Source organism: Crotalus tigris, unplaced genomic scaffold, assembly GCF_016545835.1.
Source record: "Crotalus tigris isolate CLP2741 ecotype Arizona unplaced genomic scaffold, ASM1654583v1 scf7180000019007.31208882:3723066, whole genome shotgun sequence".
Classification (NCBI taxonomy): domain Eukaryota; kingdom Metazoa; phylum Chordata; class Lepidosauria; order Squamata; family Viperidae; genus Crotalus; species Crotalus tigris.
The window spans coordinates 964,403-984,158 of NW_024097321.1; the positions used below are offsets into that span (position 1 = coordinate 964,403).

Sequence of the window (19,756 nt, forward strand, 5' to 3'; positions counted from 1 at the left end):
ATTTTGATTGTATCTGTAAGTATGGCCACCAATCAATAATTATTCCCTGTTCTTTTAATTCCTCCCTCGATCTGAGATTTCCTTGATTATCTAATAATTCTTTGTATCTTGTCATCTTTTTTTTGTCCAGTGTGTTTGGATGGATCATTGCCTCCATCACTGAGGCCCAATTTGGTATTTTCATGTAATATTTCTTTTGAACCTTTTCCCACGTCCAAATCAGGGCATCTCTTATCTGGTGCCGGTAAAAGTATATGTGTGACTTCTTGTATTTTCCTCATAGAAAGGCATGCCAACCAGCCTGTAATTCATGTCCTTCGATTGTTAAAACCCTTTTATTATCTAAATTTATCCAATCCTTAATCCAAAGTAACCCCGCTGCTTGGTAATAAGTTTCCCATTTTGGAAGCCCAAGACCACCTCTACTTCTACTATCCTGTAACACTTTAACATTTATTCTTGCTTTTTTACCTAACCATATAAATTTATTGATCATTTTGTTTAATTCTCAAAAAAAAATTTCTCTAATTTTATTGGGGCTGTCTGAAATAAATATAATACTTTTGGTAGAATATTCATTTTGATCACAGAAATCCTTCCTAACAATGATAATTGTAATTTTCCTCAAATCTCTAGATCTTTTTTCATTTGTAATATCATTTTTTATAATTATCTTCTTTTATTGAAGAACATCTTATAGTAAGCCAAATTCCTAATTATTTAATCTTTTTTACAATTTGCAATCCCAAATTTTCTTCTAATTTCCTTTTTTGTTTTTCAGTTAAATTTTTTACTAACATTTTAGTCTTTTTTTATTAATTTTTAATCCTGCCACTTTCCCATATTTTTCTAATTCATTCATTAGGATATTTCCTCTCTCTAGTGGTTCCTCTATAAAAAAACACCAAATCGTCTGCAAATGCCTGAGTCTTATATTCTTCTGTTTTAAACTTTAATCCTTTTATCTCTTTATTGATTCTAATTTGGGTTAGTAGCACTTCTAACGTTAAAATAAAGTAGAGGTGACATTGGGCATCCATTGTCTTACTCCTTTATTTATTTCAAATTTCTCTGTTATCCCCATTAATTATCATTCTAGCCTTTTGTATCTTATATATTGCCCTTATCATTTTCTCAAACTTCCCTCCAAATTTCATATCTTCTATCTGTTGGAACATAAACTGCCAATTAAGGTTGTCAAATGCTTTCTGGGCGTCTAAAAATATTAATGCTACCTGTTTTTCTGAGTGTGCTTCATAGTATTCTAGGACATTTAACACCGTTCTCGTGTTGTTCCTAATTTGTCTTGTAGGTAAAAAACCATTTTGATCCGAATGTATTATTTGATTTAATATTGATTTTAGTCGTTCCGCAATTATAGTTGTAAAAATTTTATAATCTGAATTCAACAACGAGATTGGCCTATAATTTTTTATCTGTTTGGGGTCGGTACCTTCTTTTGGAATAAGAGTTATATTTGCTTCTATCCAGGAGTCTGGTCATTTGGCTTTCTCCAACACATCATTGTATACATCTAATAATGTTGTTTCCAGATCTTCATAGAGAGTCTTATACACTTCCCCTGGTAGACCATCTGGCCCTGGGGCTTTATTATTTTTTTGTTTTTGCACTGCGTTTCTTAATTCCATAGCTGTTATTTCCTTACTCAATATTTCTCTCTGTCCTTCTTTTAATTCCAGCAGACCTTTAACCTTTAAATATTATTGTATTTCTATGTAGTGTAAACCAGAATACAAGGTGCCTGGCTTATATGTCATTGACTCGATTGTACGGCAGTCTCGACATCAGTTTGGACAAGAAAAGGATGTCTTTGCTCCTCGGTTTAGCAATAACATCATTAGCACTTTCCAGAATTTATATCGTTGCCCTGGGGATGATAAGGTATGGATTCTTCTACATTTCACTCTTTCCCCAATAAACAATTTATTAATGTACAATTTATGTTAAATATATAATTTTTACAAAAATTTTATGCATGTTTCTTTTACTTGACAATGTTCCTGAGTAATAGATAATACTGTTTGTGAGTTGGGAAGAAAATACTGCACATACTCTCACTGTATTCCCTTTTGGGGTAAACATCGTTATGCAGAGTACTGAAAAAGGACAGGAAATAATAAACCAAAAAAAAAAAAAAACCCCAACAGCAATAACCACCACCCCCTGTGAGATTAAAAACAAAAAGAAAGGTAGATGTAGCTAAACCATTCACTATGTTTGTCAATATCATTCTGCCCTGCTGTACTTTGTCATGTTTCATATATTGCTTTTCATTTTTAAAAAGTTCTCATTTCTCTCTTAAGAACACATCATTCTCCAGCACTGGAGATGGAGAATCCACCAATGGGTTTAGACTGTGTTCCTGCCCAATCAGATCAAGTCAACCAAACTTGCCATGCCTATCCTGGACTAGGGTGTCCCAATCTCAACTTGATCTTGCCCAGGACAGACGTAGCAAGTTGACTCTTAGGCAGGTACAGTTTTCATTGGTGGATTCTTTTATTCTCCTCAGTCTTCTGAGCAGTGCTGTATTCAGCACTGTTTTTCCCTATCAATTGACTAAAAAATCAGTTTATTCCCCACCTCAACTACTTGCCTCTCAGTAGGAACGGAGGTTTTTGTTCCTCCCCCCCCCCCATCCATAAAGTCTTGAGGCTGAGGCTGTTCCCCTCTGCAACACAGCCCACCTTCCCCCCTTGGGCAGCACTGGGATCAGCACTGTCCCTCAGCCCTCACACAGTCTCCCATCACCTGGCCAAGCCACCGGATACGCACAAAGGCCAAAAACGGCTGTTCGCAACTGGCATGTATTCGGAAAGCCGGTTACTTCATTCCAAGCCTTTCTTCCTGGCTGGAGCTTGCGGCTGCAGCTCCAGTGCCCGAATGCGTGTGCAGGCCACAGACGGCCGTTTGGAGCCAATGCGCGTTTGGGAGCTCATCATCGCAAGGGGCTTCTTGGTTTACTGGGGCTTGTGGCTGCTTCCCCGGCGTCCAGACGCACGCACAGGCTCAAGGCGGCTGCTAGTAGCCTATGCACGTTTACAGAGGGCCGCCTTTATCATTTTGGCCCTCTGTTCTCTAACTTGCTTTTTCTTTCTGTTGAGAGTTGCGGCTGGACGACATCCTAATCCAGTTATCGTCGTCCCAGGCCGCTCAGGCGGACCTTGACTTGGTGACAGGACTACTACAAAGTCACGGGTTCTCACTAAAATTTTCAAAAAGCCATATGGTTCCCACAACCAGGCTGCTGCACCTAGGGGCCATCATAAACACGGTGGAATGCTGGGTCTATCTGTCCCAGGAACGCCAGGACAGCATACGGGACTTAGTTCTTCAGACATGTAGAAGTCAAACAGTAATGTTGGCCAGCCTTTCCCGTTTGGTAGGGAAGATGATTTCGGCCATAGCAATCGTACCCTGGGCCAGGCTCCATTCCAGGATCCTCCAGTGGTTCCTCCTCCCCCTCCAGAGACTGAACATCAGTTCATCCAAACGAAGGGTGAGAGTCCCGATTCAAGTATCGCGTTCCCTCCAGTGGTGGCTCTCGCCGGCCATGCTCAAGGGATCCTACTTCAAAGAACCCAATCGCCTCACCCTTACGACCGACGCCAGCCTGTTCGGCTGGGGAGCGCATCTTCGCTCACAGTGGGTCCAAGGCCGATGGTTCCGCTCCGACCTGCAGCACAATATCAACTGGCTGGAACTCAGGGCCGTACAACTGGCTCTCTGTTACTTCCGCAGCATGCTGGCAAAACGTCATGTATTGGTCCTCACGGACAACATTGTAGCAAAGGCTCATGTGAACCGGCAAGAAGGCACCCGATCCTGTGCACTCTTGACCGAGGCCCTTCTGCTGGGCTCCTGGGCAGAGACCAACCTTGCCTCCATCAAGGCCGACCACATCTCAGGGGAGGTGAACACATTGAGGACGTCTGTAGGGCGGCCACGTGGTCTTCACCATCGCCCTTTATACGTCATTACAAGATAGATAGGTTTGCCTCGGCAGAGGCCTCCTTTGACCGGAGAGTTCTCCAACAGGTCGTACCTTGAGATACCACACCGGACTGGCCTGCTCCCCTCCCTCAGGGACAGTAGGCTTTGGTATGTTCCATTAGTGGATTCTCCATCTCCAGTGCTGGAGAAGGGGCGTTTTCTTACCTGAACGCCTTTTCTCAGCACGGAGATGGAGAATCCACTCCCGCCCTCGCAGGACTCAGAGGCCTAGGGTTAGTTCGTCGAGACTGGGACACCCTAGTCCAGGATAGGCGTGGCAAGTTTGGCTGACTTGATCTGATTGGGCAGGAACACAGTGTAAACCCATTGGTGGATTCTCCATCTTCGTGCTAAGAAAAGGCGTTCAGGTAAGACAACACCCCATTTATTATAGTCATGACTTTCTTCACCTTTCTTTTACTATATAACATTATCCAACATATATTAATTTTGCAGTTTCAGTTTCATTAATTATTTCTGTATGACCAAACCATCTCAATGTTTATTTTCGTAATGGTCACTGCCTTTTGTATTCAATCCATATTAATTCACCTTTGAATTATCATTGAATGATAATCTTTTTATGGTTATACCACATACCTTTCCTAAGGAATCCGGTCCCATTACATTCAGCTTTTATGTTTTCCTTGACATATTCAATTCTCAATCCAATATAATAAAGTACTTTTGGCATAAACACATTCTTTAACCCAGACATTTTTATTTGTTTTGGAAAGAATCATTTTTTTTGCAGCAGTTCAGATACTACTCTCTATCTTTCTACCGTCATTTGTATGTTTTAAATTTTTTCCATTTTCACTCTTTTCAACGGAAACACACATTAGTCTACTATTAACTTGCAGTATTCTGTTTCCCTTGAGAAATACAACTTCATTGCTTTTCAGTAATTAATTTTAAGGTTGGTACTTCATACAGGCATATGTCTGTTTATTTTGGAAAAACTAAGATTATATCAACATTTTCCAATATTTTAGTATTATTTTTGATGTGTAGAACAAATGAAAGGAACATAATTTTATTGGGTAGTGAATTATAGAAGGAAAAGAATGTAATTGTTTATTGGTACTCATTATAACTTCAACATATAGCATGTGAGCCATATTTTTGAACCCCATAATGAAATCAAAAGCATAAATGGACTCTGGCTGTAGCAGGTGATGTACTGCTGATTTTAATCTGCACAGGTATTGTATAATAAACATTGCATAATATATTCATAGTAAGGTAATACAATAATAATATTTTTATAGAATATATATAAAATTAAGCTCTACTTGTGCGAGGGGGCCAGTTCCCCTCTCCCCCCCACCAGGCCACCAAGCCGTAAAGGTTGGGGTTCGCTGACATAGACTATTTTTTATTCTCTTAAAACTGGAGAAGCTTCATGATTTCCAGTACTAATATAAAAAGGGAACTGAAATCCACAACACATTCCTGATCCTTGTAACCATGATAAAGAATATTAAACATAGCCTCAGTAGTTTTATTTTAAAGGCTGTTTAACTTGGAATAGGGATTTGTATGCTATAAAGTCTAAAATGTCATCTCTTTCCTTCCTAGAGTAAAATTGTTAGAGTGCTCAATTTGTGGCAGAAGAATAATGTGTTCAAAAGTGAAATTATCCAGCCTCTATTGGATATGGCAGCAGGAATTCCTCCTCCAGTTGTTACTCCTGTTTTGCCAGGGACAACTGCTACTTTGAGTAATAATACACCAGGTAACAAGAACCCAACATTATCCTTTTGTTTTACATCCATGACAACTTTCCTTTTGTTGCATCTTTTAAGATTTAAATTTGCAAGAATAATTGATTTTTGTTGCATTACTTTTTTCAGTTATGTTCTTTCCTGATATGTATATATTTTTCCTTAAAATGTATTCTTTCCTGATGTGAATAATAAACATATATTCAGATTTCTGGGTTTCTTTGGACAGGGACTTACTTTATTTTTTATATTTTATAGCCTTTTTATATTTTATTTCTGATCTTTTAAAATATATTAGGTGTACCATAACTATGAGAAGGAAATGAAAAAAATATTTTTTTCTATAAGGATTTGAATGAACTGAATAATTAAATTGGTTAATATTTGCTTGTGAAATTTCTATTGGCAGAAAAATAGACTATAGTTCAATATCAGCCAGAAGAGTCGAGAGTTAAGACATATACATACATGTCTAATGAAGATGATTAAATTCAACATCATTTTCAAGTTAAAAGTGCCATTGTTAAGAACTTTATTTTTCCAGGAAAATAATATTTTTGCACATTAGCCATTAGGGGTCAGCATATTCTACAACATTAAATACGCAAATTTAAATGACAGGCTTATGCTCTCTAAATAATACTACAGCTTTTTTATATATAAAATATTTTATAACAGTATGATGATAATGTGTTATAAATTGTTGATATCAAACCCATATTTTGAAATCAGAGCACATACTATCATGCAATATGTTGAGACTCACCAAATTGAAGGTTTTAACAATGATTGGGCTCCACTCATAGGAAACCACTTTATGTTTGTTGAGCCGTGGTGACTTAGTGGTTAGAAAGCAGTATTGCAGGATACTTTTACTGACTGCCAGTAATTCGGCAGTTTGAATTTCACCTCGGCAGTTCGAGTCTCACCTCACAAGATACCAAATCTTGATGATTACCCTCCTCAGACTCATTAAACAAATTCCACCCACTTTTGTTATATGGAACTTAGCCTTGGCTTGGAAGATAGGAGCTCTCAGTTAGAAGATCTATACATATTCCATAAAAACAAGATGTTTCTAGGCAGATATACATTTTGAACTCTTAAGTTATTCAAAATTCCAACAAGCACAGGAGAGAATATTCTTGCCAACTGACAGCACATGGCTCAAACAAGATGTACACAGGGCTCTGAAGGTCTGCTTTAAACTCAAACTGAAGAGGTAAATAGTTTGTTTTCTATAAACAGAGAATCAGAGAAAATAACTTTCTGTTCCAGAATTGACACATGACTTGGATAATGCTTTGTCCTGTTGTTCACAGCAAACACAGAATCATGCTTCACAGCATTCTGTGTAAAAAATGACTATGTTGGTAATCTTTAATAGTAGGAGTACCAGTAATAGACATTTGTAAGATGAATTTGGGATAAAGCTATCTACCTTAAAAATATTATGAAACAGGTAAAGTTGCCTTTCAGAAGTGGGCTTTGATCTCCTTTGGGTCATGTAGAGTGCTGATCCACCCTGGGAATACTGCTATATTTTATTGCTTTTCTGTTCACTATTATCTCCTGCAGTTTACAAATCAAGAAGAGTAGGTGGACTTACTGTGAAGTACTGCCTGGTCACCCAAAGTTAGACTTGATAAGCTCACTGTATTTAGGAAGGGAAGTAGTTTGAACTAGCACCCTAGTCACCTAAGAGTTCAGATACAAGGTACTTTACTGCACTAAATGTTATGCCCTTTTTTCTGTTCTAATGTGTCTTGCTAATGGGGAGTTTGTGGGTTACAGTGGTATTCATATTAATGCATTGAATAATTGATAAAGGAGGAGCTGAATTGGACTCAGATAAAGAATAGATGGGAGACATTTATTTATTTTATTTATATCACAACTTATTCAAGAGTTTCAGGTGCTTAAAAAGCACTCCTGCTGTTTTTCCCTAAAAATCCTGTGAAGTAGATTGAGTTGAGACAGAATGATTGTTCCAAAGTCACCCAGTTATTTTCTATGGCTAAGAATGGATTAGATGAAGTACAAATGTGATTAATCTCTTGCTGTTTACTACTTCTTTCAACAGTATCTTGTCTTCTTTTCAGGAACTCCAGTGACTCCTGCTACTCCAGCCAATGTAATCCAAAGTTTACCTGATCCATGGGTATCTCAGATAACTAATACAGATACGCTTGCTGCTGTAGCACAGATCCTTCAAAGTCCACAAGGACAACAGGTAGTAAGTCCATTTTGGTCCTTTATCCACCTAGAAATATATAATTCTGCTTCTCTGCTTCATATAATTTAAATTGCTATAAGTTAAAAACTAATTTCAATTTGTTTTGCATTTTTAAAATGTTTGCATTTTCTGTTTTTAAAGCAACTAACATGAATATCAATGAGTAATAAATACTGAATATAAACACTTGTCCCAATGCCTTTTATGCCAGAATTTTAATTTATTGAAATAACATTGAAAATATAAAAAATAATGCAAATATACATACATATATATACATACATATATATACATACATACATACATACATACATACATACATACATACATATGAATAAAGAGAAAAATAGAAAATGCAGAAAAGGAAAAAATAAATAAAGAAAAATAGAAAGGAAAGGGAAATATATAAATAAGTAACTTCCCCATCATCACAAGTATAAACAATTTTAGTAATTTATCACCTCTTAAATTACAACAAATGCCAGCTTATATTTTAACTGTAAACAAAATGTTAAAACCTCTTTATTCAGTCCTAGTCAGCAAAAGGCCATTAAAGGATTAGTAGAGATAATAATGTATCTATTTTAACCCCAATCAAATAAACCAACTTTATATTGCTTCCCTGTAACTTTAACAACGATTTTTAATCCCTTCAAATAGTGTTTTAGAACTTGATTTCTTTTCATTTTTTCTGCATCCCTTCTCCAAAATTCCTTCAAACTTAACAATTCTCTCTTGTAAATCTAGTGCAGAAAAGTTAATTTCAATCATTATCTTCTTTGTTATTTTTATATCTTTTTTAAATTCATGAAACCCATGAATACTTCAATGGGTTTCATTTCTATATATGGTTTATCATTTTTTTTCCATATTCTTATAGCTTGTCATTTTAAAATCCACATTCAAATCAATTTCAGTCTTGCCAGTAGAGCTTGTTCCTCTCTGTAAAATGTATACAACATCTTTCTATGATAACAAGACATTCTTAAAATTCACTTCTGAGTCCATTGTTCACAAATATGAGACAGCAGTGTGCTGCAGCTGCCAAAAAGGCCAACACAGTGCTGGGCTGCATTAACAGAGGGATAGAATCAAGATCAGGTGAAGTGTTAATACCACTTTACAATGCCTTGGTAAGGCCACACTTGGAATACTGCATCCAGTTTTGGTCACCATGATGTAAAAAAGATGTTGAGACTTTAGAAAGAGTACAGAGAAAAGCAACAAAGACGATTAGGGGACTGGAGGCCAAAGCATATAAGGAACGGTTGCTGGAATTGGGTATTTCTAGTTTAATGAAGAGAAGGACGAGGGGGGACATGATAGCAGTGTTCCAATATCTCAGGGGCTGCCACAAAGAAGAGGGAGTCAATCTATTTTCCAAGGTGTCTGAAGGCAGGACAAGAAGCAATGGATGGAAACTAACCAAAAGGAGAAGCAACCTAGAACTAAGGAGAAACTTCCTGACAGTTAGAATAATTAACCAGTGGAACAATCTGCCTCCAGAAGAGGTGAATGCTCCAACACTCGAAGTTTTTAAGAAGAGACTGGATAGCCATCTGTCCGAAATGATATAGGGTTTCCTGCCTGAGCAGGGGGTTGGACTAGATGACCTCCAAGATCCCTTCCAACTTTATTATTATTATTATTATTTATTATTATTATTATTATTATTATTATTATTATTATTATTATTATTATTATTATTATTATTATATATCCAATGTTAAAATATTTTGCTCCATTTTGAATTAACAAGTTGACTTCAGGTTTTGTTGTCCTTTAATTGTAATTTTTAGTTTCTTCTAGCCTCCTCTCTAGTTTTCAGCTTTCAAACTCCCATTTTTTCATGTTTTCTTCCTAAGGAATCCAAACAACAACAATTTCCCTTGGGAAGGATTCTTATAATTAATTACAAAATCTTATTTCAAATCTATCTGGACCTTTAGTCTGTTTTTAACTTTCCAAAATGAGTGCTCTAAACACTTTTTTGATGTTAATTCCAAAAAGTATTTTTTTTTCTTAATCATTAAACTTGTACTTGAAACTAATTTTGTTATGGAGAAGAAGATTCATCCAGTGAATGCAGTAAAGATTTGGCCATTCTGGGGAAAAATAATATTTAAAAATCAGTAAAAAAAATAATTCCAAGAGCAATTAAGAAATGAAATTCAGCTAAGTATTATGTCCATATTATAGGATATATTCAACTGTGAACTTAGCTGGAATCCCTTTACTCCAAGCTACTAGCATAAACTGACCACTAAAATCTCGGTTTTGTGTGTGTGTGTGTGTGTAGGTCTTTGGTTATTCAGGTTTTCTCCCACATAAAATTGGAAGTGTCTTGGTGACGTTTCGACAAAGTCCCATTCGTCATCTTCAGGCTGGTGTTTTTGGCTTTGTGCTTCTAGGAGCAATGAGAATGAAGCCGAAAACACCAGCCTGAAGGTGACGAATGGGACTTTGTCGAAATGTCACCAAGACGCTTCCAATTTTATGCGGGAGAAAACCCGAATAACCAAAGACCTACATACAAACACCCATGAAAACCTCAGAAAACATACATACATACATACATACATACATACATACATACATACAGTACATACAGTACATACATACATATATATATAACATAATATATTCTCCCCCCCCTCGGAGAGATTTGCTAGCCGTGATCCAACATGTGGCCTCTGATTTCTACTACAAATGATATCCCTGCTTTTTGCCCTGAACTCGCCAGTTTCTTTTGTAACTGCATTGAAGATTGCTTATATTTTACAAAATGTTTAAAAATTTAAAATTAGGAATTATGTGCTTGAAATTTAAGTTTTGATTTGGGATATTTTGTCCTGTCTTTCAAAGTAGTGCTAGAATTTATGCTTAATTTCAGATTTTATTTATAGCAAAACTATCTTCTTCCCAACTCCATTTCAGCTTCAGCAATTAATACAGACATTGCAGATGCAACAACAAAAACCACAACCATCATTGCTTCAAGCACTGGATGCTGGTCTCGTCGTTCAGCTACAGGCTCTCACTGCTCAACTTACGGCTGCTGCTGCTGCCACCAATACACTCAATCCACTAGAACAGAGTGTCTCTTTTAACAAGGTAGTTTTTCCTAAGATTACAGTTATACTAAATCCTGCACAGTGTAGAACCTTTTGTTTGATTCATTTCAGAGATTTTCTCTCTAGAGTACTAGATGGGAAGTACAGTGGGATTTCATTCACTGAATGAGCCTGAGACCCTTAGTCATACTCTATTTTCCTTTCTATGGTAATTTATCTATATACCTAACAAAAATCAACTTGGTTATGAAGGAAAAAGGTTCATTTCTAATCTCAGATTGAAAACTTGTTGACTAGTAGTGTTGCTGAGTTCTTATCTACAGCAGTTTCCATAAGAAGATAAAAGATGTTCTAATCATGGAGTGGTAACGTTATGAAATTTTCTATTTTATTTATTTATCTTTTTTATTTTTTATTTTGTACTGTTTTATGTTTTGTTTGTTTTATCTTTTTTTTTTTTAAGTCTTACCTTAATGTGCTGTAAGCCAGGGGTCCCTAAACCCTGGGCTGCAGCCCACTACCGGGCTGCGGCCTATTCAGATTTGGGCCGTGCAAGTAGCTGGCCGGCATGCGCATGCACAGCTCAACTTGCAGAAGCAGTGGGCTGGTGGGCACACACTGTTCTCACCGGCCTGCCACTCACATAGCCCAGTTCCCCTTTCCCACCCCAGCCGAGCTACCAAGCTGCAAAGGTTGTGGACCGCTGCTGTATATGACTGATACAAGGACCAGTTTGGTGTTGTGATTAAAGCACCAGGCTAGAAACCAGGAAGCTGAGTTCTAGTACCGCCTTAGGCACAAAGACAGTTGGGTGAACTTAGGTCAAGCATTCTCTCGCTCAGCCCTAGGAAGGAGGCAGTGGCAAGCCACTCCAAAATCTTGCCAAGAAAACTGCAGGGACTAGCCTAGGCAGTTCCCAGAAATAAATAAATAAAAAAACTGACTCAAAGGGGCAAAAATTAAAGAGACTGATATACTGTTTTGGTTGTATTTGTCAATGCTTCTGTATTATCTTGACCATAGCTAAATAAATACAATAATAGTAGTAATAATTATACTTCTATTTATGTAGTACCTGATATGAATTTTCTCTTTCATACTCAGTTGACGAATATTACCGTGATATTTTTTTTTTTTGTCCTCTTTTTGCAATTCTTGGTTTTCTATTGGGCACTAAACTTGCAGTTCTACGTGCTTCATGGTTGTCTTTTTATCAAAACCTATCTTATAATTTTTAATTTTAGTAACGCAAGTCATGTCTTTGGAGTACATATAGATAATGTATATCAATTAATGTGATCCCAATTAAATATTTGAGATTTTATATTTATGCATTTGTTTTACATCTATGGTAAGATATATAAGCGAGACGTAAGGTACTGTTTTAGAAAGAATATTTTGTATATATTTTGGTATCCGGGTGTTATAATTTATTTATTACACTATATATATATATACACTATATATACACACACATATACATATATATATATATGTGTATATGTGTGTGTGTGTATATATATATGTGAAAAAGGAAGCGATCACCAGGAAATAAAACACCAAGGTTTTAATAAATAAAGGAGGGACAGAAGGAGTGACAGAATTGAAGAATGCAAATGAGTGCGATGCGTGCCCGAGGAGTGGAGGAAAGAAACGTCCTGAGGAACACAGGAAGAAGAATCAACTCAATAGTGCAGAGGACCCTTTAATTTTAAGAAACACACGTTGCCTATATGACTCAGGAACTAAAGGGAGGGGGGAAGTGGGTGGTTGTGTGGATGTAAGAGAGCTATAAGAAAGAATCACTGAAGGCTGTAAGTGAAGCAAGGATTAGTCAGCCTGGACCTGTTACAAGGTCCATGCGTAGAGTTTAGGCGTGGCTATGCTTATAAGCAGGTTTCCTCACTAGCTAGCTTGTATTCTGACAATGATGGCAGGTGCTAGCCATTGAAAGCTAGGTGGATGTAAGTAACAGCTAAAAGAAAGAATCACTGAAGGCTGTAAGTGAAGTAAGGATTAGTTGGCTTGGACCTGTTACAAGGTCCATGCGTAGAGTTTAGGTGTGGCTATGCTTATAAGCAGGTTTCCTCACTCGCTTCCTTTTTTACTGAAATGTATGTACCCAGGAATCGCTATTCTTCAATTTTTAATGTAATTTTTACATTATATATAACATTAAAATATATCTAATAGGAATCTTTGATTTCAGATAATGCTTTTCTTGTTTAATGCATAATTTGTTTGCTCCTAGAAGCTGATAGATAGGTTTGGAGATTTTGGAGAAGAAACTGATTTGAATGAAGAGCCCAAAAAGGAAACTCCAACTTCTCAGTTGTAAGTCTTAATTTGTGATTGGAAACACCTTATTTTATATTTTAATTTGAACTTATTTGCAAAGTAAATCTGCAGTTAAGTCCAACTTCTAATTGCTTACCCAAATCCAGGGGCTTTCCACATATGCAAAATGGTTTTGGAGTATTTGTGACATTAACTGATGATGGAGAAAAGTTATGGAAATCACTTTTTTTAAAAAAATGCTTAGTTTTTTTTTTAATTCAGCAGGTCAGATTTCCCCTATTTGAGATTTCCAGTACATTTTAATCTTACTAAAATATTCTTAAGTTGTTGTCTTACACTGAGAACGGGAGAAGAAGGAAGAGAGATTGAAGATAAACCATAATTTCTTAAATCAACAGTTGAGTTCATTCAAGATATTAAGCTATAAGCTGTTGTTTAAAAATCACAGTGTGTTGGGTTCCCTCTACCACATAAAGTACAATATGATTTACTACTACAATGTTTGAATCCCATTAAAACCCCATTAGATCAATTTTTGTCTTGTCTCTTCCTATTCCCACTATACTTCAAGAGAACATCAAATTCTGGTTCCACAAAGTTCTGTTGTATTCTTTAATGGATTCTAAATATATTTATACAGTTACTGTAAAAACAATAGGGTAACTATAAATTATGTATTTTAGGCCCCTTGTATCTGAATCCGTGAACAATTCACTTTTTCATCAGCTAGCTGAACAACTACAGCAACAAAACTTAGAACATCTTCGGCAGCAGCTTCTAGATCAGCAGCCACCAAAGGTATACTATTTTTCTTACTTTGGGAAATATTGCATTTTTTAAATTTCTAAACTAACCACATGGCTTTAGAGTTCTAAATTTTTGAAACAACGTGTTGTTACCTTAGAATTTTTTTTTAAAAAGTATATATTTTTTGCCATCTTGAATTCCCCTCAGCATTCTAGCTTCCTTTTCCTTCTTCTCCCACCTTTTTTTGTTCAGTATAACACTTGCTTATACTTCACTTGTTTATATTTGCACTTTAACTTCTAATCCTAACAATCTGTTTGAACTTAGGATCTCTGTAGTTCCAGGACTGTGGTTTGAAATAAAGAACTGAATTTTGCACACTTGTTTGCTTGCTTGTTGATATTATCCAAAATTCCAAACGTATTCCATAAAACAAATTACATATTAGTTATTGAAAGCCAGGGAGAGAGAGGGAGAGAGAGAGGTAGGTACATAGATAGGTAGACAGAGGCATGTATTACAGAGCTTGAGGCTAAAAAAATAAACATTCTTCACTGCAGGTCAGCCCTGAGGAAACTCAAGAAGAAAATTTTGGTTCTGAGCATTCAGCATCACCTTCACAAGACAGCAGTCACCAACAGTTTTTAGAAGTGGAAACAAAGCTTGACAATTCAATGGATGTTCAACAACAGGTAAAATTTAGTATTTCTATTTAAATTATGAATTCAGTAGATCTCAAAATTGTAAAATAAACACTATCCTATCTATAATCTCACGGATGCTTATATACTGGGAATGTAAATATTAACATTAGTTTTGATGTCATAATATAATTTGTTGGAGAACAGGATACTCCTGTCCATGAGGACAATAAGGGCACCTCGAGATACATTGAGTAAGAAGATTTTCCTAGATATAAACTGATATATTCAGGAATATATGAAAAAAAAATCTCCATAAACAAATATAGATAAGAATGAATATATTTTCCAATATGTTGGCATCTCACTTGCTCCCTATTTAGGACATGGATATAGATGAAGCCCAGGAGATTGTAGAACAAGAAGTCTTTGAGCAAGAAGAAAAGAAACCAGCAGTTCTTTCAAGATCACGAACACGCTCAAGATCACGTTCAAGGTTTTTGTAACTTTATTACAAGGATATTTGTCTTCCTGCTTAAAATCCATATTTTGTTTCTGAATTGTCTTATGAATGTTATGTTTTATATTAACATAATTTAATTGATTGTTTCATAGGTCACCAAGAAAAAGAAGGTCAAGATCACGGTCTGGTTCTCGAAAGCGTAAACACAGAAAGCGCTCACGTTCTAGATCAAGAGAAAGAAAGAGGAAGTCATCAAGATCATACTCAAGTGAAAGAAGAGCTAGAGAAAGGGAAAAAGAAAGACAGAAAAAAGGATTACCTCCTATCCGATCAAAAACACTAAGTGGTATGTATGTTTGTTTGGTTATTTTATGAAATGTTTGTAGTACATTTTCATTTTGGTCCAGGATTCTCAGTGTCTATATTTTCTTTCATTAAAATTGCATTACCACTCCTTAACTGGGTAAATTTCAGCATGATCCTTTGTAGTAGGCAGAATAGTTTGACTTCTGTATAACACTCTCTAGAATCTATAAATCAGGGAGAAACTGGAGAAGCAAAACTATTACTATTATTACTTACTTTAAAGATCATTTGCAGACAATGCCATAATATTTGAGGGAGTATAGAAGGGATCTGTCTCCATAATAAAACTTGCTTTCATTACTCCCAGCCCACAAAAGAGATGCAATTCTGTAGAAGGAAATTGCAAACACCAATTGCAATCGGGATTGTTAGCAAATCTTCCCTTACTATAGATATCTAAATCAGGATTGTTATTTCTTTGCCAGTAACTGTGAGAAGAAAATGACAGTCATATCTTTAGAAACCATGTCTTCATGAGTCTCCTGGAGACAGGATCTTAAAACCTTCCTTCACTGATTATCAAGGATAGTTTTGGTTCCTGCAACCCCGGCTGATGTGCACTGTGCTAAATAGTATGGTTAAATTTAGTGAGATTTCCTGGGTTTAAGTGTCAACCCAGAATTAAGAGCTGTTTGATATTTCTGGAACTTGGGTCGTGGAAGAAATATTCCGCTCACATTTAAAATTTTCCATGATTAGTTGTCCATTTTTATCCATTTTGTTAATTTGTCTGCACAGAATTAATATTTTAATAATATGTCCATGGTATAAAATTTATGCAAGATTTGATATAAACATATGTTGTTTTTATTGTAATAATCCAATAAATTGGGTGTATTGTTAAGATACATTTAACTAATGTTAATGAAAGCATTTTAAAAACATTTCTTAATATATATATTGCAAGAAGCTAAAGAAATTGCTCATAAATATTCAGTGGTGGTTGTTGTTGTTAATTGCGAAGTCGTGTTCGACCCATCGCGATCCCATGGACAACGTTCCTCCAGGTCTTCCTGTCCTCTACCATCTTCTGGAGTCCATTTAAATTCACACCTACTGCTTCAGTGACTCCATCCAGCCATCTCATTCTCTGTCGTCCCCTTCTTCTATTGCCCTCAATCTTTCCCAGCATTCGGCTCTTCTCCAGTGAGTCCTTCCTTCTCATTAGGTGGCCAAAGTACTTGAGTTTCAACTTCAGGATCTGGCCTTCTAAAGAACAGTCGGGGTTGATCTCTTCTAGGACTGACCAGTTTGAGCGCCTTGCAGTCCAGGGGACTCGCAGGAGTCTTCTCCAGCACCATAGTTCAAAGGCCTCAATTCTTTTGCGCTCAGCCTTTCTTATGGTCCAACTTTCACAGCCATACATTGCAATTGGGAAAACCATGGCCTGGACTATACGCACTTTTGTTGGCAGGGTGATGTCTCTGCTTTTTAGAATGCTGCCTAGATTTGCCATAGCTTTCCTCCCCAGGAGCAAGCGTCTTTTATTTTCTTGGCTGCAGTCCCCATCTGAGGTGATCTTGGAGCCCAGAAAAATAAAATCTGTCACTACCTCCATTTCTTCCCCATCTATTTGCCAGGAATTGAGAGGGCCGGATGCCATGATTTTGGTTTTCTTAATGTTGAATTTCAAGCCAACTTTTGCACTCTCCTTCTTCACCCGCATCAAGAGGCTCTTTAGTTCCTCTTCACTTTCTGCCATCAGAGTGGTATCATCTGCATATCTTAGGTTGTTGATATTTCTCCCGGCAATCTTAATTCCAACTTTGGATTCATCTAGCCCTGCCTTTCTCATGATGTGCTCTGCATATAAGTTAAATAGGCAGGGCGACAGTATACAGCCTTGCCGGACTCCTTTTCCAATTTTGAACCAATCAGTGGTTCCGTGTTCGGTTCTCACTGGTGCTTCTTGACCCGCATATAGGTTTCTCAAGAGACAAATGAGATGGTCTGGTACTCCCATCTCTTTGAGAACTTGCCACACTTTGTTGTGATCCACACAATCAAAGGCTTTTGCATAGTCAATGAAGCAGAAGTAGATGTTTTTCTGGAACTCCCTAGCTTTCTCCATGATCCAGCATATGTTGGCAATTTGATCTCTAGTTCCTCTGCCTCTTCGAAATCCTGCCTGTACTTCTGGTAGTTCTCGATCCACATACTGCTGAAGTCTAGCTTGTAGGATTTTAAGCATAACTTTACTAGCATGTGAAATGAGTTCAATGGTGCGATAGTTTGAACATTCTTTGGCATTGCCTTTCTTTGGAATTGGAATGTAAACTGACCTTTTCCAATCCTGTGGCCACTGTTGAGTTTTCCAAATTTGCTGGCAAATTGAATGTAGCACTTTTACTGCATCGTCTTTTAAGATTTTGAATAGCTCATCTGGAATACTGTCACCTCCACTAGCTTTGTTGTTGCTCAGATTTTCTAAGGCCCATTTCACTTCACATTCTAGGATGTCTGGTTCAGTGGTACGTTCACTTTAACTTCCCATATTCTTATTAATATTTTTTGCTATTTTTTTTCTGTAACGTGGGGACAGGAGTTGTATTCTTCTCTCCATAATTTGTTGTAAGAGCTTCAAGAAAAGTTTGGAAGATAATAAATTGGTTTCTAAGAGGAAGCAGGAAGCTACTACCTGCTATTTCAAACATACTTCTATTCGAGTATTGATTTTGATTCTTTTGTTAATCACTGCATTAGAAATAACCAAATCCACAATATTTCTATATTCTTACCATGTCTTTCCTTTTTAATGTATATTAAAATATTCTTATTTATATGTAGCTTTCATAAAAAGTTAGTATTTCAGGATTTTGCTATCCTGCTATTCATTTCTTGGAAGATGGTTTTCCACTTTCACTGATTTAATTTAAATAATTGTATTGATTTCTACATATAGGCAAGTTGTAAATTGTTTCAGCTTATCTTTCATTCTGTGACAGTAAAAGATTGTAGTGATGATAAATGTCAAATGATATGAATAAAATATAAACCTTTGTCATTATAATTTGTTGTGGCAGTCTGCAGTACCACGCTTTGGGTTGGTCAAGTGGACAAGAAGGCCACCCAGCAAGATTTAACCAATTTATTTGAAGAATTTGGACAAATAGAATCTATAAATGTAAGTAAAATAATCTGTAATTTTTAAAAAGAATGGTAATTTTGAGTTTTCATAAATTGTTTAATTTACATAAGAGGAAGTTTTACATTATTTACTTTAAAATAAAAGTACCTAGAGGTTGTGTGGCTGGATTCAGAGAAATATAAATTACGTTCACATAAGATATTTTTGTTACTCCATTTGTGCCTCTTAAAACATTTCACCTGAATTTCAGGAAATCATTTAGAATGGCATGGGTTATGACATAAAAAAAATATAAAAAAATATAAATTGGGATTGCTAGTATTCATTATTGTAAGAAATGTTTCTGAAACTCAGTTATTAATTTTTGTTTTAATTTTACTTGTTCCTTTGTTTTGTTTTTATTTTATAGATGATCCCTCCCAGAGGTTGTGCATATGTCTGTATGGTTCATAGGCAAGATGCTTATCGTGCTCTTCAGAAATTAAGCTCTGGATCTTACAAAATTGGATCTAAAATTATTAAGGTACAGTTTCAGTGGTCCTGTTTATCTGTAGTATGAATTGTAGTTTATTGTCATAATCATGTGCTTTTGTATATAATGAAGGAAAGCCACTGTTAGTGCTTAAGATTTTGGACTAGAACTGGGGATAGCAAGATTCAAATCCATGCTGAGCCATAGAAACTCACTGGTTGATTTGAGCTAGTGTTTCTTGTGTTTCTCATCCTATTTCATATGGTTGTTATAATAGGATGATGATCAGTTTGCAAAAATGGTGGAACATAAACCTAAGTAATAGTAATAGAAGAATGTGCACCAGGAGGTGAAGAAGTAATGTCCAGACCAATGGAAAAGTCTCCGTCCACTGTACTTATCTACAAATCATGTAGAAGGGAGTTGAATGTGTTGGACATTATTGGAAATTGGGATGTATTGAGTGTCATGTAAGTAGGGTTTGGCAAAGAGGTGGGCTGAGTGATTTGCCAGATTGTTAACTCCAAGCATAGGTTGGGTAAGAAAGAGGGTTAGTGAGAATTGGGGTAAAATCAATGCTTGCCTTAGATCAGAGGTCCCCAGCCTTTTGGGCACCAGTGAGTGATTCCA

The 19,756-nt window shown here is 36.3% G+C and overlaps 1 protein-coding gene across 3 annotated transcripts in view; it reads left to right on the forward strand.

Moving 5' to 3' along the window:
• SCAF8 (SR-related CTD associated factor 8) overlaps window positions 1-19,756 on the forward strand; it is a 91,551-nt gene that overhangs the window by 18,195 nt on the left and 53,600 nt on the right. For 2 of the 3 annotated variants that reach the window (XM_039358229.1, XM_039358230.1), the window contains exons 4-14: window positions 1,741-1,902; window positions 5,596-5,752; window positions 7,844-7,974; window positions 10,915-11,091; window positions 13,303-13,385; window positions 14,033-14,147; window positions 14,657-14,788; window positions 15,121-15,233; window positions 15,353-15,546; window positions 18,590-18,690; window positions 19,064-19,177. In XM_039358229.1, the coding sequence (XP_039214163.1) occupies window positions 1,741-1,902; window positions 5,596-5,752; window positions 7,844-7,974; window positions 10,915-11,091; window positions 13,303-13,385; window positions 14,033-14,147; window positions 14,657-14,788; window positions 15,121-15,233; window positions 15,353-15,546; window positions 18,590-18,690; window positions 19,064-19,177 (1,479 nt within the window). The remainder of the gene's footprint in view (window positions 1-1,740; window positions 1,903-5,595; window positions 5,753-7,843; window positions 7,975-10,914; window positions 11,092-13,302; window positions 13,386-14,032; window positions 14,148-14,656; window positions 14,789-15,120; window positions 15,234-15,352; window positions 15,547-18,589; window positions 18,691-19,063; window positions 19,178-19,756) is intronic. The other variant, XM_039358231.1, reaches the window with a different exon arrangement.